The sequence below is a fragment of the Symphodus melops genome (assembly GCF_947650265.1).
Source record: "Symphodus melops genome assembly, chromosome: 1".
Classification (NCBI taxonomy): domain Eukaryota; kingdom Metazoa; phylum Chordata; class Actinopteri; order Labriformes; family Labridae; genus Symphodus; species Symphodus melops.
The window spans coordinates 51,758,685-51,783,122 of NC_136691.1; the positions used below are offsets into that span (position 1 = coordinate 51,758,685).

At 40.2% G+C, this 24,438-nt stretch overlaps 1 protein-coding gene across 4 annotated transcripts in view; it reads right to left on the reverse strand.

The window, feature by feature from the left end:
- Positions 1-24,438, reverse strand: part of grid2 (glutamate receptor, ionotropic, delta 2) — a 475,776-nt gene that overhangs the window by 16,711 nt on the left and 434,627 nt on the right. For all 4 annotated transcript variants that reach the window (XR_013781008.1, XM_079365815.1, XM_079365816.1 and 1 more), the window contains exon 14: positions 18,824-18,990. Coding sequence is in view for 3 of the 4 variants with exons in the window: in XM_079365815.1 (XP_079221941.1) it covers positions 18,824-18,990 (167 nt within the window). In the remaining variant the exon portion in view is untranslated. The remainder of the gene's footprint in view (positions 1-18,823; positions 18,991-24,438) is intronic.

Genomic DNA, 24,438 nt, shown 5'->3' on the forward strand with positions numbered 1-24,438 from the left:
ACTTCCTCTGAAATTGCTTCTTGCTTGACCACCCTTAGCACCTTACCAGAGCGACAGTAGATTGCTGATTGCCAGAGGAGAAAAAAAATAGACGCTAAAACACTACATTGTTGCATGTAGCACATCAGAACTTTTACCTGATTTAAAAAAAAAAACTCAATTAAATTGAAAAATGTGTCTTTATTGTTGTTATTGAGAGAAAATGTGCACAATCAAAATACTACCACATGACCATGCTGTGAAATCATACCAAGTTGAATTTCTTAAAGTTGGAAGAACCTGGATGATGCTGGTGATAGATTTACTCTTGCATATAAACACGTCAATCAGCCCCTAATGGGCCTAAAAGCAAGATGAAGGTTAAACACGACTCACACCCACAGTAAAGTGGTATCAGTGCTGTTGTATCTGCGTAGTTTTACAAGTACTTAAAGATGGTATTGGACCGATGCCGAATACTGGTATTGGTATCGGGGCTTCCTCATTTTAACTGTAGCTCGACTTCACTGTGAAAATGTACTGAGTGTTGGTGAGGAAGGCTTAGAGGAGTGTTTCTAATCCGAACCTGTGTTTAATTAAGATTAAACAGCATCCTCACCAGTTTGTTCTTCCATGTTGACACTGAAAATTCAAAGTTAAAGCAACTCCCCCCTTACCGTGCCTTTCTTGCTGTACTGACCTTTTTCTTCTGTCACTTTACAACAGACGCTTCACATAAACACAAACAAGCCGGCCCAGTCTGGCATACGGCTACAGAGAAGGAGAGACAGATTACACGAAGGCTAATGAGATGGGTAAAGAGCCACCCCACCTATCAAAGAAGCTGCGTTATGTTTTGTCAGAAATTGTACCGATTTCTAGCTTGGAACTGAGCCAACGTCTAAAGACTTCTTGTCTGATTTGATGTCTTTTCATGTCTATCAGAAGAAGAGGCTTTCTTTCTGTCTGGAGTGGCCGCCTGTTCCCTCTGATCGTGAGTCCACTGTTCTTACGTGTGCCACAAATGTCACTTCGTGCAGGTTTTTGTGTGGTCCTTAATAAGCAGTGGCTGTTTTTTGTTTCATCTACTTTAACACCTGTGAACACAATCACTATCTATGGAAGATGGCTCTGTGACAATATTGGCCAAAAGATGTTTACTGATGACCTTTGAGGGAAAGCACGTAAACAGTGGAAAATGGTCATGAACATTTCTTGCCTTGCAGAGTTGAACAGCGATGCTACCGGACAATGATCGTCCGATAGACAAACCAAACTTTATTTCAGTGCAGAGGATACTGGTTGTACCTTTATGATCAATTTTCCATTTCATCTTGAAATATGAATTCAAAGACTCACTAAATGCCAGCATTCCCCACTCCTATTCTAGACAATCAAAATGATGCCCCATAAAACAACAAAGAACAGCTAAAAGGTGTACTCTCAAACTTGATCAAAGATCACACAAATCAAAACAAAAGAATGAAAAAAAAAAGAACATTTCAAAAGCAGACTTTGATCAGAAGAATGAGGCTATGACTAAGCTGAGCGTAACTTTGATGGAGGACGGAGCAGAAGCCATTTGAAATTCAGGACTTCCTCTCTCGCCTCCATTACCTCTCTGTCTGCCCATGGAGCTCATCATCTATCATTCTGCACTAATTGGCCTATCAGAGTTATGCAAAAGCTGCTTCCCAGTTAGACCCTTGAATCAAACACTGAAGCTGACAGGCACTCACAAGAACACACACACACACACACACACACACACACACACACACACACCTACACACACACACACACACACACACACACACACACACACACACACACACACGTTACTTTACAATCATCTCATTGAGGTTAAGCTGCTTTAATCCAGTTGATAAAGGAGCCAACAGAAAAACACTGATTTGACTGTAGAACAGAGGAATAGTTTCAGTAAAAGAGGACAGAAATGATGGTCAGGTAGATACTATCTGATGTTCGCTGACATGTTTTTTTTATTTTCTAACATTAACTTACGATAGAAGCCGCCTGAGTTTGGACAGATGGTGCAAATCAAACATGAAGAAGAAGATGTTTATGTGCTAAACAACCGGGCCCTTTGAAATATGACAGCAATCAACATATGTCTACCTCATTAAAGTTAGATCAGCTTGTCTGAGTGGTTCTAGTTTGAAAGCTTTCATGTATCAGTTGAGAGAGCTTTATCGCGTCTTAGAAAGAGTTCATACACGTGAAGTACGTTGTGAACAACCCGAGAGGAGATCTTTGTTAAACAGTGGACGCTAGGAAAAGATTGTGAGGCTATCATATATACACCACGGACTGCATATAAAGATGAACAAGACTTCTCCACCTCCTAATTCAAAGCCAAATCCCGGAAGGGCCCCCTAAAATAACTACGACTAGGGTAATAGAGACTAAGAGGGCATTGCATGTATTTTGATGTTATACTTTGACCAATGTCCCTTCTATTGATGGAGTCGAAGGGTACTTCATCTATCTCTTTCTCTATTATTCTTTATATTTCACATTTTCTATTCACATTCTAGTTCATATATTGATAATTGCTTCTCATATTCTGTTTGATTTTGTACTTGCTATTTAGCCTTATTTCACAAACTAACTGTGTTTTGCACCAATACGCCAAGACAAATTCCTTGTATATGTAAATGCACTTTTCAATAAGAAACGATTCTGTTTCTGATCCCCTGGCTGATCGGCAGAATGAAGAGGCCACTGTGAGCTTCTTGACATACACACAGGTCGAGTCAAACGTTTCCTGCAGCACACCATCTGTGCACGCTGATTTCTTGTTTGTCTTCTCACCAAAAGAAATACCTCTTCTCTGGATAACAAAAGCTGCACCGAGATAAATCTGCCTGTGTGCAGCAGATGTACAAACACGTTGCAACACAATGCAGAAAAGAGAATCCTGTGAATGCACGAGAAGTAAAGTCCTCTTGTATTAAATAACACTACAAATGAAAGCGTGATTTGCTGTGAAACAGTGGCATAATGAGACCTGATTAAAGTTTGTGTGTTGGTGTGTGTGGCTCAGATACCACATCCTCATGAAGGATCCACCACATTACTTTGAGTTTGATGGAGTTCATGAAAAAGCACAGAGCAAATCTGACAACTCATTCATTTCCACACAGGCAGTGTGTTCCCCTGCTCAAACTTCCTGAACTTTTTTAGCTTTAATTTCAGTTAGAATATTTAGATATCAAGCTGAAAGTGTGTACTCTTAGATGTGTTACTTTTTTTTTTTCCTTCAGGGGCTGTTAGTGTTTTTTGCTCAAGGCGTCATCAGTCAGCACACTGCCGCCTGAGGTATCAGAAAAGAAATCGCTTTAATCACTAAAAATAGCCTCAGACATACATCACAGCAGTCTGAGGAGGTGGTGCTGTGCATGCATGAGTGTTATATCATGCTTTTCATCATCGGTAGCTTTATTCATGTCAACCGAATTACAGTATATCATGCAATTAAATGTTATTCTTGTAGCCTAAAATGAACATGTGAGGGCATTAGTGTCAGCTACATGCATGAGTGGAGTGAAGTGTGGCTGATAGTTGAGATGTAATTACGGCTGTTAAAGCAGCTTTCATGTGTTCATGTGTGCGCATGAATGGTGGGACAATCTGTTCACCCAAGTTTAAGAGGGGGATAGTGACATGCACATAGAGTATTGTTACAATGCTGGAAATCAATACTTATAATGGGCAAAGTTTCAAATTAGTAGGTAAGCATCTCTCAGTGAAATCCAAAGCTTCTGCAGCAGGTTTTAGAACACCAGGTTTTAGTTTTTTCCACCTTGGAGATTTTGTGACATCACAAAGTCACAGAACTCCTTATATGGTCCTGTTGCTATAACACTACTCTGCCTCTGGCAGAAAGAGGAGATGCTTGAACTGTAAATTATGCACAGCTCCTAAACAGTGAGAATAAAAAAACTTAAAACAGGTCATAATATGGATGTTTGCCCCCAGCCCTCTTATAAACTGTCTGTATTCATTCTGGGTTAGCTGATGTGAGAGTTTTTCTGCTTTTAACTCTTTCCTGCTCGCCTCAGCGCTCTGTATTACGTTATGTGTTTGAACTGTTAAATCATTTTGGTGTTCTCATTGTAGATGGACTATATACAACATGAAAATAGTCTCAATGACATCTGCCATTGTTTTCTGAAGTGGCATTATGAAGCTCAACGAGCGCAGTCACCATTGGACTCTACCTTAATTTCAATAAACAGTCAAAGACGTGGAGCTGAGGCAGGCTTACGCCTTTCATCAGCCAAACCTCTACAACACATTCCCCTGTCACTCATCTAAGCCACACCCCAAATTGTACATTATCATGCAAAACTCTTAGTCTTGATATCATCATTGATTTAAAAAACAAATTCCACCTGTAAACTCCCTGTGTACGATATGTCATCATCATCTTTGTGGACAAAAACTCAGGAGTTCAATAGAAAACAGATAAAACAAACAAGACAGTTCAATAAACGGATAAAACAAATAATCACAAACAAAACTGTTTTTAACCATTAAAGAAATAAACCACAGTTTGCTTGTTTTTTTTTTGTTTTTTTTTTACCAGACTGCAAACCTGTTTATTTCTGCTGTTAACAATAACATTTTAATATGGGCCAAAAGGGGATTCATTGTCTTTTGAGCCAGCTTTAAGCGGACACTAGAGGCAGCACAGCCGTTTTTTTTAACTTCTGTAATGGCTTCACTGTGAAGTAATAATATAAGCCCAGAAACAAGATGAGAAAAGAAGCCTCCTCCTCCTTCTGCATGCTGTTCCTAAACATAATGTCCTACAATTCCCAGAAATAGTCAGGAGTCAGTTTGCGTTTGTAACAGCGTATTACTGTTTTATATAATGAGCACATCTTCCTGCATCTGTGAGAATGTTTATGAAACAGCTGGTGAGCTGCTACATGCATTATCACTGTGTGTCTGTCATGACTTATCACCGCGCTTTAAGATCCTTGACTTTAACTGGGGAGATCTATAATGACACTCACACTCCCACTGGCTGTTAAAACAAATCAGCGAGGGTTTGGCAGTGTGCTAAGGGGGTAACTGGTGTGTGACGCAGTGGGTGTTCGTGTGTGTGTGTGTGTGTGTGTGTGTGTGTGTGTGTGTGTGCGCGCAGTTTGTCTCTGCCTCTCCATTCTCTCTGCAGTGGGCATTACAGCGTGGACTAAGCGTTACCATGGCAACTATATGGTAGCAGCCTTGATGGTGGCATGATCACACATTAGTTGAGTTAAGCGGGGGGAAAAAGAACAGCACAGAGAAAGAAAGAAAGAGGGAGAGAGAGAAACCACAAGATAATCAAAATATGCAACATGGACAGAGGTTATCAAACTTTGTGTGATCATTTGATACAGTTTGATTTCACATTTGTAGGAAGGTGATTCAGGCAATTAACAACCAGAAAAAAAGGCTGAAAAAAGTTTTAATGCCTGAGAACTAAAGCTGAAATAAAAAGCACTGTACAATATGATGACACTGTGCTTTGTACAACAGCAAATGTGCATGGTGTATGTGCAATATTAAGGAGTGTGCGGTGGTTTAGTATAGTTATTTACTTATCTTGATTTTTTTTATACCATCTGCACCAGTAAGTTGTATCAACGGGCCACAGCCACCTTTAAGTAAGAACACCTGTGCACTGCAATGACAATAAAGGTCTGACTATGAACAACGGGCCTTTACATGTGAGAAAGAAGCAGGCGAACACAAAAATAATAATAAAAAAATAAACATGAATGCAGCCTTTTGTACTCATGAATAGGAGATCTCTTTAGCACTTTTAAATCCAAGTCTGAGTTTTAATCTTCCTCCCAAACAAAGAACCATGCCTCATGTTTAAATATGAAATACAGGGACTCACTGTATGTGCCTTCTATCAACTAAAATTGGGCTTTAAGGAGTTCATTTGACTTCATCTGACAGGAACATCTATTTGTAACAGGTTTAATGAGCAGCCCCTAATGTTATAAATGATATCCCTACTGGAGTGAAAATGGGCTGTTAAGAGATTTCACACTGTGCTGCTGCACCGCCGCCGCTGTATGGGGACTGTTTCTAAGTCAAATAAATGGCGGGGCTGCTCTAAACTGAGACTGCAGGCTCCGAAGTGAGTTCTGAGAGTGTGTTATCTCAGCACCTGGCAAACTGATCACTGAGTCATTGGTATTGATCAGCTCGCCTATCATCCCCATTCTAGATATAGTATGGCTATTTTCTGTTATATGAGACTATAAAAACCTCACTCATTGTGCCTTTAAATGCTCTGTAACCTCATACATTGTGTTGATTCTGCACTCCTCTCCATGCACATAAGGCCCCTATAAAGTTGGATTATGTCCCACTCTGCTGCAGTTTTACTGCAGTTGAAGCCAATTAAAATGCAGAGGGGTGTAGCTTAGATGATCTTGCACAATTTTAAACAGTTCAGAACAGACTTGATAAACCTTTAAACTGTTTCTGAGAGGTGTTCAGGGACTGTGGGTCATTAGAGAAATCACTGTCTTCTGAGTAAAAATGTATGTTAGTATGCAGAATATGTCTTGCTCTTTTACATGATTATTGATCCCCCCCTCTTATATCTGACTCACACAAATGTTTAGGTCGGAGACAGTGAAAAGTGGAAGTTGCATTGAGGTGAGAAGTGGAGAAGGAACATGAAGGTCAAAGCAATGTGACCAGGATTTTAGAATAAAGGGCTTTTCGGATATAGGACACATTGGGCGCGATGTCCTTGCCACCGAGTTGAGCGTAGTGCAGGATCCTCCGTGCCACTCTTGCACGCTCAGGATAAATCAATTTCTACTTTCGCGCAGCAGGCCCAGGCGCCACCTCTGCGTGTCCAACAGGAGAAAAGCTCTTGTTTTGAAACACATTTCCAACAGTTTAGTGTGTTTAAAACAGAGCAGTAATGCGTGTCATGCTAGCAGTCGTTTTAGCGCTGCAGCTCCTGGACGAGCCTAAAATCTCCCAACATCCCGAGTATTTCATGAACACACACCCTCTTTTTCATTGCTGCTTGTCTCCCCCTTCTGCAGCAGTAGAACAGTTGACGCTTTTTTCGTGGACACATAGGCCTACATAGTGCTGTGGCACGAGATTCTTTCCCAAGCTATTTTCCCAACTATTGTTTCGGTCACCTAGCAACGCTCGCTGTTACTTTTTGCATGTGTGTGCTCTCCGCTTTTCCTCAGCGCCCTACATCAAAAGGCCCTTTAGAGAAAATGGAAAAATAGAGTGAGAAAAGCTGGATGGTCTGGATGCATAGATGACTGACAAGAGAATCATACAACAAAGGAAAGAAAATCTCAGGTCAGTACGCAGGAGGGACGAAGAGATGTTGGGAGAAAAAAATGAGAGGAGAAAAGACAAAAAAAGATGAGATGAGTGAACAGAAGAGGAATGTCAAATGAATTGAGCTGAGAGGGGAGAAGATGAGAGAGGAGATGAGAGGCAGAGGTGTTCCGCTATAATGAGTTTGTTGCTCTGAGACGACTGTTGGCTGTCAGCTCCTTAAATGAGAAGAACACTGGGTTGACAGCTCAGTTACTAACTTTACACAAAGCATGCAACATCAGCGGTCTCCGGCTGTCTCAGTGGTGTTAGCCTCAACGGAAAACATGATGGAGAATAATGTTCTATCAAGAAATCATTACCAAAAAAAAAAAAAAAGGTATAAGAGAACTTTCTTTGTGGTTTTCATGACTGGAGGGTCAAAATAGTGAAAAATGTTGCTGTGGGGGAACAAGCATATCCTCGAAAAGGTATGATTTATTCTCAATAATCAGACTTTACTCCAGGAAACTACAACAACAGTTCGGAGATAGAGTTGCTGGCTCAGTCTGGAAGAGGCTCAGACAGCTCACAGCTACAAGCACTTAAACCCCTCCATCTATAAGTGACCTGCGTCTGGCCAGCAACCTGAACGAGTTCTACTGTCGCTTTGAAAGACAATGGGACAGCTCGGAAACCAAGGACTCCACTGAACAACCCACCTGAGATGAAACGATCACCATGTTGCATGCTCTGCTGCATTAGAAAAGTACAAATTGTACGCTGTACTGTATATTTAACAGTGAACAAAATATAGCACAATAATAGAAAAACCTGACATTTCTATCTGTTCATATCAGTCATCAGGGAGGTCCGCCTTTAGGTTCTAAACTGAGTTTACGCACTGACATGACCAACTTATATGGATTTTTAGATGACGTAGAAGAAGGAATCAGTAGAAGATCATATATTAGTGTTATCCTGTTACATTTTTTGTATGATGTGCTGTGAGAAACAAGAAAAACCTGCCCAAAATATAACTCAAAGAGGAACCAGATGAACTACAAACTGATCCCTGCTGCACTCCCACAGTTTATCAGTCCAAATCAGTTTTAGGCTTTTGCAAGCAGGGGCCGAGCCGTAGTCAGCAGCAGAGAGACTTCAGTAAAGATCACCTCTCTCCCCCCAAAAAAATGTTTTTCAAGAGAAGTTGAGCAGTCACGCAAAATGACCAGCTGCCACACGTCTATACAAGATCTTAAAAATCTGTTTCTACAACAACAGCACGCAGGAGTCTGAAAATTATGATTCCAGTGGGGTTGGAGAACAGTTTAAATTACTTTGAAGCCCAAAGAAGAAAAAAAAAAAGCTCAAACCAGAGAAGCCCCTCCAGTGACCTTCCCCAGCCGTTCACTGGCTATTTTCACCACCTCATTTCAGCAGCATAGAAAACATGCTGGCCTCCTATCTCACAGCCACAGTGTGCACAACCTGGCTGGACACACGTCTGCTCCTGCTGCGTTGCACATTAAAGAGGAACGGGCAGGACTTTAGCGAGGCGTATGCTGTTGCACTTTCATGGCATACTGATCTTTTCGAACGTGATGGTTTTCTTAGCACAACACGTGCAACACTGGAAGAGGAATTTCAGAGCTAAGAAAAACTGTAATTAACTTACAGGAGGATGATTTGTTCTGAGTTATACCTTAAGAGCCCAGTTTGGTGATGATTTTCTAACAAATACAAACAATACATCAGAGCTTGACTAAAAAAAGCCTTTCCAACCCTGCTGTGCTCTTATGCTACATATGTTACTCACACTGGGTTATGATCATCAGGAGGTATTTTGGTGCATATGTAAAAAAAAGATTTGGATGACTGTTAGTATCCTTTTTTTTTTTTTTTAAGATTTTGTTTTTGGCCTTTTGCCTTTATTGATAGAGGACAGTGGATAGAGTCGGAAAGGGGGAGAGAGTGGGGAGAGACATGCGGGAAAGTGGCCACAGGCCGGACGCGAACCCGGGCCGCCCGCGCGAGGAGCGAGGCCTCGCAACATGGTACGCGCGCTGTCGCTGCCGCTGAGCTATCGGCGCCCCTGTTAGTATCCTTTTTGACTACACTGCCTGTCTTAAGCTTTTTCATTGTGCTCACTTGAAGCTAGAAACGTGATTACAGCACAGTTAAAAAATGTAGTGTGCAGCTTACACACAGCAACATCTTGTATTTAATCACATCCTGAAATGAAGCTAGTGTACTTTTTGTGCTAAACAGCCCCCAGAGGTCTGGGTGAGTTAGACTGTAAACATGAAACATGGCACCACACGTGAAGATAAACACACACGGTGTTTGAGAGCATTATTTGTGTCACTGCCAGGGTCTGTTTATTGCCAGATCTGTTACAACTGCTGTACATATTGAATTAAAATATTAATATTTGGTAATTTAGTCAAACAATTCAGGACAACGATATAGCCTTATGGATATTTTGTTCTATCACTTTTCCATGCTCTATCTAACAGAGCAAACCATGCAAAAAGTGAATGAAAGCAAAGAGTCACATTTCTCTTGTCTGGGCCAACAAGTGTTTATTGTATGCATCAGTACTCTTGAAAGCCAAGAAACCGAACAAATCATCCAGAGTGAGGGTAGAATGGATGTCAGGTTCACATATATGGCTCCTCTGGGAGCTCCACGCAGCACACACTCCTCAAAGGCACTCAAAGAGCACAATAGGACACATATACCATGCACCACAGCAAACACACAAGGCTGGGACATGTCAACACCACAGACTTACAAGCAAGCTTCACCATCCCTTTCAATTAACAGTTATAGTTACCATGGTAATTCTCAAGGAGTGGGGTAAATGAGGTCATTCACCCAAAAGGAAAGTTTTCAAAGCGTAATGATTCCAGTTTGTGCTCTTAGAGTTCAATGTCATACACTATGTCGACCAAGTTTTCAATTAAGCTTCATTAGGCAACAGTGTGGGGTGAACTGGAACAGATTATCAAGTTGAACTATGATGAACAACACGCAGAAGTCAAACAGTCATTAACCATTATTAACACACACAGAGAGAGAGAGAGAGAGAGAGAGAGAGAGAGAGAGAGAGAGAGGGAGAGAGAGAGGCATCTCTGTCATTAATAGTGATTAATAGAGATTTAATGGATGCACTAAGTGTGTGGGTTTGGTTTTACCGTGATAAATTGGGATGCGGGTGACAGATTAGCCTGAGCCAGCTTCACAATAACAGATTGTCTTGTGTCATTATATATATTTTTTCATTTGGAACAACATCAGTGTTGTAAAAACACTGATGCACACAATATGCAATCCTGCGTGCACAACATTCTTCTTTTTTTTAAATGCTCCTTGCATGCTAAATTAAGTCTACAATGGTGCAACGTGCAACAAAGAATAATGATGTGCCCTCAATGGTGCCCTTGGAGATACATGCTGCAGTTACAGTTCATAGGAAATAATTTTCAGTGTGTTTTTGTTTATAACAGAAGTGAACATATACTGTAATTCTGAGTCACATTTAATCTTAAAAATGAATTTTCAATATAAATTTGGAGTTAATTTTTGGAAACTGCAGGTCCCACCCCATGCAGCTGCTGTGCCTTTTAATGTTTTAACCCCTTTCTCTTGAAGAACTTGTGTCCACTATACTGCTTGTCTTGCACCCTTGGAAGCAAATTATTATTTTCCCCAATGGATGGTGATTTCCATGGTCTGGAAGTTGAGTGCTTCAGAACCTGCAGTTTAACTCAAGCTCACTGTGTGTAAGACAGAGAAGGAATAGACTGTGGCTCGAAAACAAGCAGACTTTGAAACCTGCAATCCGAGAAATGAATTTAAATAAATTAAAATAGTGTCCAAATGGGCAGGAAAGTTTTAATTTGCAACTTGTACTCTATTCTGCTTTTATTTTCCCTTTCTAATGGGAGAAAAATGTTAATCTGGAGCTACAATATGATAAAAAAAGAAAAGAAAAGGACATTACAATAAATGCTAATAAAGAAGAAAGAGAGAGAGAGAGAGAGAGAGTGAGACAGAGTGAGAGACAGAGCAGGAACAGAGGAAGGAAGGAAAAGAAAAAAATACCAATACTCAGTCAATATTCGTTGCTCACTGGGGTTCCTAAAAAAAAAACAAAAAAAAAAAAAACAGCAAGGAAAGCGAAAAGTCAGATTTCCCTCTGAGGATTTTGAACTTCGTGAAACTTTTCACAGCTAAATGTGTTTTTCCTCTTCTCCAGTTCTGGGACTTGAGTTCATCTTGAAATAAAGTACAACAGACTATACGGTGCTAGCAAGATAGAGTAGCTTCAGGCAGCTTTATGTCCGACTACATTCACAGCACAAGCAAAAGAGTAGCATTAAGTGAGGGCTTCATTGCACCGGACAGTGAGCTGCTCTGTTATCATTAGCACAGATGTGATTCATTACAATAAAAACATTGAAAATTATAATCACAGAACTGTGGTCAGAAAAAAAGATGATGATGATTAAAGATGGTTATTTATTGCACAAAAATAAAGTATCAATGTATGTGCCTTTAATAAATATAACATGACACCATAAACCTTCTGATTATTTCATTGTTGAACAGATTGATGGTTCGGTAATTAAAAAGTCAGACGAGAGTAAAAAAAAGGCTCATTAAATCACCCTGAAGTCACGGTGACACACCAAATGTTCTTTTTGGTCTTATCATCACTCCAAACCTTACGTTAAATCAGAACACTTTATTTTTTCACATTATCTCCAGTGACTAATTGCTTCATTAAGAAATTGTTGAATTATCTGTCTGGGATTACAAGGACAATCACAATGACACTTCTTACGTGGGGGCTCTGTTCTGTCTATCGCTTGCTCTCACTCTATCTGCTTCAAACCTGCGCTCTCTCTCTCTCTCTCTCTCATTGACTCTCCCTCTTTCTTTAACTGCTGCACACCTTCATTTTGGTTAAGGAGGATGAAGGGTTGAGTCCAGTTGCGGACCAAACCAGGAAAATGGTTTGGTAGCTGGACAGGTGCCAGTTCCCTTCCTAAGCACTACCAAGTTGCCTTTGAGCTAGGCACCGCCCCCCTGATGAGCTCAAGATTGCTCGCTGTGGGCAGCGCCCTCACTCTGACATCTCTCTTTTATTGCTCGTCCATAGGATCCTGTTTGTGCATGTGTGTGTATTTCAGCCTATACTGTATGTATGTGTTTAGCATGTCTCAATACCTGAGTATCAAAATTAAATTTCCCCTCGCAGTATTAATAATAATTTCTTCTGAAATAAAGGCATATTCACCGAGAATAAAGCTATCGTTACCATCATTGTATACAATCGTTTTCTGAAATAACTGGAACAGCTACGTCATAAAGTTTCAAGCACTGCACCTTCAGCCCTGTCCTCTTTACAGTCCTGCTGCTGGGACTAAAATGTTAGATTTACATGGGCAAAGGCAGCTTTAAAAGCCTTTTATACGTGTCCTTCAAAGGTGCAGCTTAGTTTATACCTATCATTAGAGAAGAAAAACACTCCGCTAAAGGATTCATCAAATTTCCCTTCAAGGTTTGCAATAACCGAACTTTCACAAGTGAGTTTTTCACGTTTCGCTGACAATTTTATTGTCATGAGTGCTGCTGGGATAAAAGTTTGTCAGAACACTGAATGCATCGCAAAGAAATTGTTTTTTATGAGCCATATAGAACATACTTTGTATTCGCCGGGACAAAGACCACTTTTATATCACTTCAAAACAATTTCAAGGGGACAACTTTCAGAACATATTGTTGAACTTGGATGGATATCATTGTATCATCTTTATGTGAAATTAAGAAAAAACTCTAGAGGGAGAACATTAGAGAAAACAAAAATATGAACAGTTATCACTTAGGCACATATGCATACCCCTTGCCCTGTCTATCTCTTCTATGTTTTCATACATGCAACTATAAAGGAGACACATTAGCAGCACGTTAGCAGAAAATGACTCCTCTTTACACTGTCACATTACTCACATTAAACTCACATTCAACTATACATTAATGAACTTCACAAAGCCTTTCTATATCTTCCAAAATGTGGTAAATAAAAACATGCTAGTCCTACCATTTCCTACTATATATATATATATATATATATATATATATATATATATACACACACACATATATATATATATATATATATATATACACACATATATAGATATATAAAGTTGAATCCTAAAAAAAGTTCTGTTCGCTTTCAGCTGCCCCTTATCCCAGCTCGTTTGCTGAGGTGAGATGGGTGATCATTTTTCTGCTATGGTTCATATACCATAGGTCAGGACATTACAAGCCACTGACTAACATGCCTACAGAATGGAGCCAGCCTCTGGTGCATGCTCACCACAGCAATCTAGCCCAGCGCCTCAGAGGTGTGATGTGTCTGGGAATGCAGAAATGATTTGTCGCTGTTGTGCGTGTCGTTTGGCCTCTCAAGCGTACCGTGCAGCATGCGCAGGCATTGTCCCTGCAGAAATACAGCGTTCCATGGCTCTGTTTTAGAAGCACTCAACTATCAGCCCTCGGGCTGCTGATGCCCACAGCCAGGTAATAAAAAAGCAATGTGAATGTATCTTTGTTCTTGGAGAGACGATAATCAAATACAGCTGGTAATAGTGACTTCTTTTACTCTTACCATATGTCCTTAAATTGAAAGTATGACTGGTTTTCTTTGCACTGTTTATTCCCACTGACAGATGCTCTACCTTGATGTTATTTATCTCTCTAACCACGTTGTCGATGAAGTCAGCATCTAAATTCAGCATCCCTGACCATAATGACCAACAAAGAGGCATCTCATCTATCTTGCAATCGAGATGTAAAACGCAATCATGTTCAGAATGCACAATAAAATGTCTGGCCTGCAGCTTATCTTCTTAGACTGCAGCACCCTCGAGATGTCCATCTGCTTTGGATTAAATCTTCCATTGGAAATGTTCACATCAATGCCTGCAGACTCACACAGACAAAAATAATACATGCCTGGGAGAAAGGGATTATTTTTTTCTACAATCTTGCTCCTTCAACACTTCAAAACAACTTGTCAGTAGCTGTCAGTTTAAATTAGCGGACTTACCCTTTACGCTACTGTTTTCTGACTCGGGTAAATCTGCAGGCTCTGTCGCCATCAATCACAGCTGCAGCACCCACACACACACAGCCATGAATATATAGTTGAACAATATTTGTTATAAAGCGGCACATATTCACAGAATTGAAGTGGTTGTGAACATGCGCTCTGACTTATTCATGACAAAGTAGTTGAAAACAATGAAGTTGTAGCAGTCTGTCTATTTCTACAGACAAGGCCCTTCTGCCTAAGTGTCACAACAAATAAATTCTTTTCGGCTAATATATTACCTCCCGGGACCTTCAGACAGTAAACACTCCACATGCATGCAGAATGAAAGCACATACTGAAACACCCACAAAGTACCGTAAATTCCGTACTATTGAGCGCACCTGGATATAAGCCGCACCGGCTAAAAATAAGTAAATAAATGTATTTGTACATATATAAGCCGCACTTGATTATAAGCCGCAGGTGTCCACGCTATAACAAGAGCTATTTACACAGACGTAGGCTACCGGTAACATCCGCAAATACTGTAGCGTCCGTACGGACGTTAAAGGAAGACGAGAGCGTTCAAAAAATATCTTTTAATAACCCGATCACTGTCGGCCGTGACCACGCCGTTTACAGCATAGAGCAACACATAACTTGCCGTAACAATCCAACTCTCTCCCCCAGCGTTCTCTCATACAGCCACTCAACACGTTCTCGCTGGTGCATTCACTGACTCTCCACATAATCGGAATTATGAACACATTATCAACTACTGACTTTACAACATGAACCGTTACAATACGAAGCCTAGCCGACGGTGTCTGTAACACGGCTGATGAAAAAGATGACCGTAATATATTTCACAAGAAAAAGTCCATCCATTCACTGCCTCAGAATGACTTCATTACTCACTTCCTCAGTCTCTGTTGTCGCTGTCAGTGTCATCTTAACGTGCAGCAGCTCTGTTAGCTTCTTTGACAGCCAGGTCGATCGCCTTTAACTTGAAAACTGCATCATATGTATTTCTCCGTGTGTTTTCCATGATGAGGGTGCGTGCATGAAGCGCAAAATGACTGATATTAAGATCCGACGTGACGAAGTCAAATGTTTTTGCGGCAGAAGCTCATTGTCCCCCAAGAAAAATCCATGCATTAGCCGCACCGGAGTAGAAGCCGCAGTGCTCGAAGTGTGAGAAAAAAGTAGCGGCTTATAGTCCGGAATTTACGGTATGTTCTCTGCAGATATTGCAGATTCCTTCTCCCTTTAAACACAATCAATCATTATATTGACCTACGTAATACGTATGACCAAATATCTTAATGCATTTATTCATCGTATTACAAATACATTAGTGTTTTCTTAAGAAAAATCGTAACCTTTCTCCTTTTAACAGTCAAATGTATCACTCATTGAGAAATGAAAAAAAAAGAGCCTGTTATAGCAGCGTGCTGGTAATGGTCTCATTTGTCACCTACCCTGTTTCTAACAGTTTAACATAACAAACGTGATAGAGAAACAATCAATCTTCTCCCTGACACTCTTGTTTAGTTTTGTTGCTCATAAAGAGACATCCGTTCTAACCTAAGTTTTTTTCATAACCACCTAGAAATCCTTCATGGGAGCTTTAACTACTGTGCTGTATTAAATACAATCAATGGCAAGGTTAGGAATTGGTGCATATGCATCAACACTTTGAGCCCTTGTAAAATGTAAACATTTTGTTGGCATTGGCATTTGAAACAAGCACAGAGTCTGATGGATTATTTGAAATAAGGGATGGCACCAGCATAAATGATAGAGTTGGAAAATGCTTGGTTTGACTGTAGAGAATAAATAAATGAGGACCTATTATAGGTCCTTGTGGAACCCCTTCTAAAGTTGTCCTTGGGGTAGATTTGGAAACAATGGCAACAAGTCTTCCAAAAGGAAAAAGAGATATAAGGAAAACAAATCAATATCTATGTATGTCAACGTGTCTGAAAGCAAACAGTGATACAAAGAATCAAAAAGCCTTGCACAGAAATAAAGACCTAAAAGCCTGAGGCTGTAGTCAATATTTTTGTCATGTCATGTCAAGACTTGAGATAACAGCTATAAAAAGACAAAAGAAATGCCTGACAGAATATCCTGAGAGAGGAGCTACAACATCTTTACACTTTGGTGTTTGACACTTTAAACAGAAACAAAAGGCCAAACTGGCTTCTGACCAGGGTCGGGCAGGCTTAGCAGATGTTGGCTCCTTATGTAATTCCTCCCATTAGCTCTTGTGGTTTTTGGCCGGCTTTTGCCCTAGCTACCCTGCACTGTGAGTTACTGCTTTAGAAATGTCTTTCAGTGCAAGAGATCCTTACTTCAATTTGCTTATGAGAACAAAACAGTTTCATTTCCATAGATACTGCAGCCTGTGTCATTCGGTGGAAGTAATAACACTTGGGCTTGTACACTAGTTCCACAACATTTACTCTCAGTGTTTGGAAAGGTGCCGTCTGAGCATTCTGGCCCCTTTGCTGTGGAAAGAGTCTGCAATTTACTGCTTGATAATTTAACAACTCCAACCTTTCTGCTACTATCAAAGTAAATAAAAACATCCTTTACTTCAGGGCTTTAGGAACTGGAGCAGCGGGGTGGAAGTGTTCGACAGGACTACATCTGTTTTCAACAATATAACATTTGCAGACAACCAGTACAGGATCATCTACAAGTTAATCACCAGTAATCAGAAGTGGTTGATTTTCTTGAACTGGCATTTACCTTTTCTTTCTCTCCTCTGTTAAGTATTCTAAATATGTTCATATGTTGCTAAATGCAGTGAATTATCATGTGAAATTCACCCAAAAAAAATAATTAAAAAATACTACAATTCCTGTGAAGCCTTCTCTTTTTACTCTATTTATCTGTCTGATACAGAACGTCAAGACGAAAAAATTATACCTCTGTGAGGAAAAACAATCTGCTTATTATTTCTTTGTTTGAACCACGGGGACCAGGGTGAGTAAACTGTTTGCAACTGTCTTCCCGAGAGTGTGACATCGCCCCCCAAATAATAGGAGGGAATTGAAAACATGGCCCTGTCAATTAATTGCTTGTTTATTTTAATAACAGCTATGATAGGCAATATTCTGAGGAGTAACGCTCCAGTGGATAAGGAGCTACGAACAGACAGGCCTTGTCAGTCACGTAATTTGGTGCGTGCGCATGAATTGTGTTTCCGTCTCTTACCACCAACACACACATCAAACAACATTGACTGTTTTACATAATACCAATTACAACAGCTTAATTAAATAAGGACTTTGGAATTTTTGTTTCTCCTTTCTCTTGAAATGATCTCATGCATGGTTACCAATGAAGTTTCTCAAATGGGAAGCAAACAATGCTTATGCAGACTTCAAACAGCGAGGGCCTGATTCACAAAAGGCCTTCACAGCTTTTGCACCTGCTAAACCTGCATAAATGAGACCAAAGACCCTCTCTATGCAAATGAGACACTCTGCAAAACACTTCAAGAGCACTAATATCCACGCACAGTAAGAGTGAACATTTTGCTATCTAATGAGAATAGGTTGTAACTGTGCCAAGGTATTCATAGGTTTTTTCTTGACAAGCTACTTTCACTGGCTTTTTATAGACACAAACTTTGTCCTCGATGGTAAGACTTGTGTCAAATCTGTAATGACTCGACTGCAAAATAAAATGTGTCCCCTCCATCCTGGTCAATATCTACATGTGGACATGCGTGAGCTCTGTCAGGATGAGAGTACACATCACGTGCAGCAGATCAGCGATAAAGAGATAGCTACAGACCGAAGAGTATGCAGAAATATGTGGGTTTTTTCCACCTCATCCATGAGACACTATGAAGTCCCAAATACCCCAGTGTTTGCTCCAGCAACAAGACAAACAGCTGTGATCCATTTGGATACAACACACTGCCTACTGTTGAGGTTGTCAGACCTGCTTAACCTCAAAGTGAGCTCACAGTTCACACTGAGTTAAAGAGAACAAGCTGCACACAAGTTTCGGAAGTGCCGCCTCCTCTTCCAACTGGAAGATATGTACAATTTAATCTGCGTCTGACCCACAGAGGATGTTTGTCCAACAGCAGGAAGGGTAAACTTTATGGGAGAGGCTGTTTTTATTTGGCTGAATTGGAATGGGATCAATAAACATTTTACATGACCTCTCCTGAACTTGGAGAATATCCATGAACTTCTTTTTTCAGTGTTTCGCTTCAAGAGTGAAGGATATTTAAAAATAAAACTGAAGACAATATGACAGAAGTATCGAAAATGAAAACAGCAGCTCAAGCAACGTGCATGTCAAACTGTTGGCCTTCAGTCGACAAACAAAGAGCTGTCAAAGATGTTGCTGCCTGTTGTTTGTTGTCGTGATTCCTACCTCTGGGAGAAAATGTCTCTGTAGGGGCTGCCGTGCTGCATGGCGATACCGTATCCACGGTCTGGAGCGCTGTTGCTGGCGGTGTAGAAGGAACAGTCCTCGTCATTATTAGCGACGTACTCCAGCACAGCTGCGTCCCACACAAAGCCAAACCGCCCGTACTTCACCTGAAAGACAACAAGATGACAGAGTTATTAGGATTAGATACAGCATACGGTGTTTCTTCACTGTCCTCTATACAATGATTCATCTGTTTCATCATGTTTTCTGTTCGCCACTATGATCTTATATACTCATTGTTGATATTGTAAATATTAAAAACTGTGCCTAGCATTGATATAAAGGCAAACATTGTCATCATAGAAATAGACAGTAGTCTTGTGTGCCCTTTGCACAAGGGCAGTCCTCGTCCCCCCCGTAGCCTCCTGCTGAGTTGCATATATGAACATTCAACACAGAAAGGTTGTAGGGGAACTCTGCCTGAAATTTGCAGGACATTTTCCGGAGTCCATTTGTGTGGAAACAGCTTAGGCCTTGTGTGTGGAGGTAAACTTATACACAAAACTACTCATGTTTAACATTCCCTCTAGAGTTTGTGTGCAAGTGTTTATGTTACAGCTTACTGCCTCATCTCTAATGCACTCTGTGCTTTACAACTGGATATGCTTGTGTGTGCTCATGAGAAGGACCGGAGAGTTAAAGTGTGTCAGTTTGTTTTACAGAAGTTAAGGTGCCTCGACATAACTTGGCTTATTGTTAACATTCAATAAATCGTTGTTTTTACAGAGGATGAAAAGTTGTGAGCAAACAACTTAGCTGTTTTATTCACATGCCGACAATTCATTCAACTCGGCACACACACAGACCAACACACACTTCTCTTCTAACACATTATTTTTGGACTTGGTGTGCCATTAACTTTAATAGACCTTTATGAAATGTTCAAACCCCTCTATCTGTAGTGTGAGAGTGTGCATGTGTGTGTGTGTGTGTGTGTGTGTGTGTGTGTGTGTGTGCGTGTGTGTGTGCGCGTGTGTTTGGTAGTGTGTGGGTATGTGTGTATCACCTCGGTTGGCCTATGTGTGATGACTAATGTCTGAGAACCGACATGACTCTCTGATTGGGTAATTTCACAGTCTGTAGTCCTCTGAAGAGTGTGTGTGTGTGTGTGTGTGTACGTGTGTGTATGTGTGTGTTTGGGGTGTGCATTAAGTGCGTGTGTGTGTGTGTGTGTGTGTGTGTGTGTGTGCCATAACTCACTGCAGAGCATCAGAATGCTTCATTCTGCTCTTTACAGCCTTAAAAAGAGTGGAAGGAACTCTTTATTATGAATACAATAATGTTATGGTATATCATTTTGACTTTAGTATTGGAGAGATTATGGGCTTTGGATAGAACATTTGCAAAAAATCTGTTTCACCAGCTCACAGATGAACATTAGGGACACATCTTTTTATCCCTTGACTCAGATAGAAAATGCTGAACAGAGTAATGTGCACTGATTTCAGCCATCCTGAAAACACAACAAAAGCTCTGTTAATTTAATCACCATGTTCCAGTGTACACCAGGTATAATTATTCCAACAGAGGAAAAGTGTCAATACCAGGTATACACACCATATCTCTAAATAGGCTTTTTACTTACATGTCAAGGTCTGCAGCATCACATTCCATTCACTTCTGTAGACTAAATGATTGACAGGTGTCATGGCACCTTTAAAATGTGCTGATCATTTGGGCTAAATTCACTCAGACTGCAGGCCAACAACGTTTGACAACTGTTGTTGCAATGTTTTATTTCGTTCGCATCAAGGTGACAAACAAAGATGTTCACCTTAGACCATCTGTGAGAAATTCACACTTTCTAATCATTGTAGACCGTCAAGACTAAGAGAGACATTTACATAGGATATACTTGATCTCTGATGTAATTATAGTAACAACTGATTATTTCTTTTCCAACATCTTAAAGTTTTATATACACACACATTCTAAATGTGAGGTTGTACTTTGTCTCAGTAGTGTATTCTCTTTTAGCTGCAGTGGCAACAAAGACTGATGAGGATAAACCCCCTTACAGCATCAGTATGATTTTGCTGTTTTTTATAGGGGGTGGTGAGGCGACATTTTAGCTGACATTTGGAGTTAGGCAAGCCTTAAAGGGAGAGAACACAAAAAGAATCAAACAGCCCCAATGTGCTGATGTCTTTTAAGAGCAAAGACAGAATGAATGTGCTTACTTAGACACAGACTTGAGTAACAGGGTAAAAGTTTGAATACATGAAAAAAGGCTATCAAAAAGTATTAAAGGTTATTCAAAGCAGACATGGGGGAAGAAAATGAATGATATTAATTAACATTGTTCATGCATGTATTTGTCTTTTGTTGTTATTTCTGCTGTCGACTGTCTGATTCAAATTATTCACTCGTGTCCTCATTTAAAGAAAAAAACATCTACGTTTAGATCCGGTTTTCCCAGGAAGTGAGTAACACATAGACACCTATTGTTCATGATTTTAAAGTCACATCCCATAAATTGCAGCTACAGTAATTGAATTACTGAGCAGTTCATTACTGCCACCAACGAGAAAAAAATCATGAGTCACGTTGTAGTCGTACTCGTACTCATGTCTGCCTTTGTCTTTTTGTATCAGATTGGTGATTCATATTTCGATAAGAGACTTGGGTTTTGGTCCTCCCATTTTGTTAGCTGACAAGGAGATGGTTTCAAATAACCAGTCTTAACATCACAACAAAACATTTAGTGCAAGTGTTTTCTCAAAGTGTTCATCCATGTAAACCAGACTCAGTTAAAAGTAACTATAGCAAAGCCAACACATCATCCAATCACATAAAAAGGAATAGTCTCCACAATGGAAATGAAGCTGCAGCCTGTTAAGGGAAGCACTCTCGCCTGCAGCAGCAGCAGCAGCTCTGTTTTATAAACAGACTCAATGTCTCTGTGAATAGGGAACACTTCATTTGATGTAGGAGAACAAGCACTCCACATGCTGGGCTTCAGTTCAATATTGGCTCAAGTTTGATTAATTACTGAAAACAAAAACATGTTAGAGAGGGGGAGAGGCACACCATAAAAGTGATGTGCTGAAGGCCAGCTCGCCCCTATGGCTGCGCTATACCACTGATGGTGATCGTGGTAGTGAATATTTAAGAAGCTCACATGAAAAGGTTTGCATGTTTGAAAGTGTTGGGGAAAAAGGAGAGAGCCTTAAGTATTCTCTTTATCTGCCCATGACTCCAAGCATGTTAAACTTCCAAATACTCTTTTTATCCTTCTTCTGGTATTTCTTTTCATATGAGTCAACAATGCTTCTGTCTGTCTGACACTCATAGCTCAGATCCCTGATGTCCACAGCCTGCCTTAGACCAGACAATGAAAAAGGAAAGTAGAAGCAACACAGATCTAAATTCTACCTTTTTCTCTCACTCTGGGAAATGTAGGGTCCCTGGAAAACAAGATGGATGAGCTCTGTGGTTCTGTAAGGGCTCAGTGGGATTATCTGGGCAAGGCAGCTCTGTGTGCTTCCAAGCTGCATTTGCATGCATAGCGTAACCTGGCAAAGGGCCATACTCCAATTAAGGTGTTATCCTGGTTAAACTGTTTACATGCACCTCTGACACCCTGCGATAGAGTCTTCATGTTACCACTTTAAATAATATTCCCTGTACACCTGTGGTGGCCTGCACACAGATACTATCTTGTGCTATTAAACAAATACGTAACAATGCTTCCACTGGCAGACCTCCTTAAAGGAGATTATATGTAATCAAGGCCGCTCATAAGGGGGGGAAAAAGGTGAAAGCTTTTCTGGGGCCCAGGCACATGGGAGGGCCCAATGGGATTAGGCAAAACGTAGATTCAAAAATGTCACAAACAATTTTTTAAACCTTAATCCTCAACATGACTACTACGAACAAAACAAACAATTCATATTATCTATTGTTTCCTGTTTCCAAATGTTTTAAAATGGTAAGAACCCTGTTATGTAATGTTAAAGCTGTTGGAGAGCCCATTGCACTTTTCAACTGGGGGAACAATCAATAAAGTTCAGCTGTGTCAGTCTGCTATCTCATTTGGATTGGCAAGCAATCACTGTATATGCTCGGCCACAATGGATGTTGGACGAATCCACGGAACAGAAGACACGTCTAAAAAAAGATGCAGGATGTTGAATGAATTCGGACTCAGCAGCAGAAAGTGGAGGCACACAGTTTTTTTTCTCTCTCTCTTTTCAACATAATGGACATTATGATTTTTCTCGGACAGGTTTTGATGTTGCTAAAAAGTATACTGTTAAAATCTTTTCTTTTTTTTCCTTTTCAATAGCATACTAACAAGGGAGTTGTTAGAGCGTTGGGCAACAGTACAATTAGTAAGCTTTTGTCCTTCTGAAACCTTTGCAATCTATATTACAAGCAGATTTCTATGTGCAGAAGTAACTACATGTAAAATACAACAGTAAAAGTTGCTTCTATGACTTTTAAGCTCCTGTGAGGAACTTTTAGTTTGTGACCTCTTGGACAACTGGTACTTTTTTCACCTTGTTATGGTCCACTCCTGCAAATATATATGTAGTGGGGTTTTTTTTCTTGTGTTTTTTTTTTTAACAAATATCTCATCTTGTCTTCTTTTGAAAGTCAAACATGTCACTCAAATCTTTGCCAGGAAAAATGAAAGAAATACAGGCTGGTTCAGCAAAGAATAGTCCCTCTTGTCAATTGTGGTCTTGTTAGCTTTTTATGGACACACAGAGTCCAGGGTCTAAAATTCAGTCTGTTTCATGACAGAGTGAAAATCTCATCACTCGAGCTTTAAGGTCAACCAACAAAAACAGGAAACAGATTAGAAAACTTTAGTCTCTGCAGAGATGGAAGATTTTGCTTGTGATATCTTTCTGTCTGCTTTTATTGCCGGCGATTGCATCTGGTGCGTTGATCAAATCTAAAAAAAAAAGAAAAGAAAAGGTGGCTTCCTCTCTCAGAGGAGGATGTCCAACAGTAGAGGAAATAAAGCTTGTCTCTCACTGTAATGCCTCTGCTCAACTCTCAAACAAAAGCTTCAATCTGAAAATCCAAAAAGACTCTTTAGTAAAACAGCCCACCAGAGGGCTTTGTTCAGAAAGCATTGTTGGTGCTAAACATAAACTTTAAAGGAGCATTTTAGAGTTCCATTAAAGCTCCCTATCTTCATAACAATTGGGGACAAGAGAACAGTTATAGCACTCTCCCTCTATCGTTAAAAAGCATCTAGAGGACTGTTCAGCAGGTTTTATCTGCAGGTGCATTGCTATTAAATATTTAGGTCCGGCAGATAATAACTGTGGTTGTATTTGTGATTTGTGGGGCTTAACCTCAAGTGAACTCTTCATTAAATGCTTTCACTCTTGGGTCTAAACCTGCTTTAAAATGTCTGCACTCCTGGATTAGGTTATCACACACATGCAGAGTGTGTGTGCAGGCAACACCTCCCTCCCTCCCTCCCTCGGTAATAACTGCTGCATCTCATCCCTCACACACACAAACATCCACACATTTCTACTTCTGTTCTGTGTCCAGGGTTGTGACTCTAGTTATGCCAAGGTAATTATCTGAAC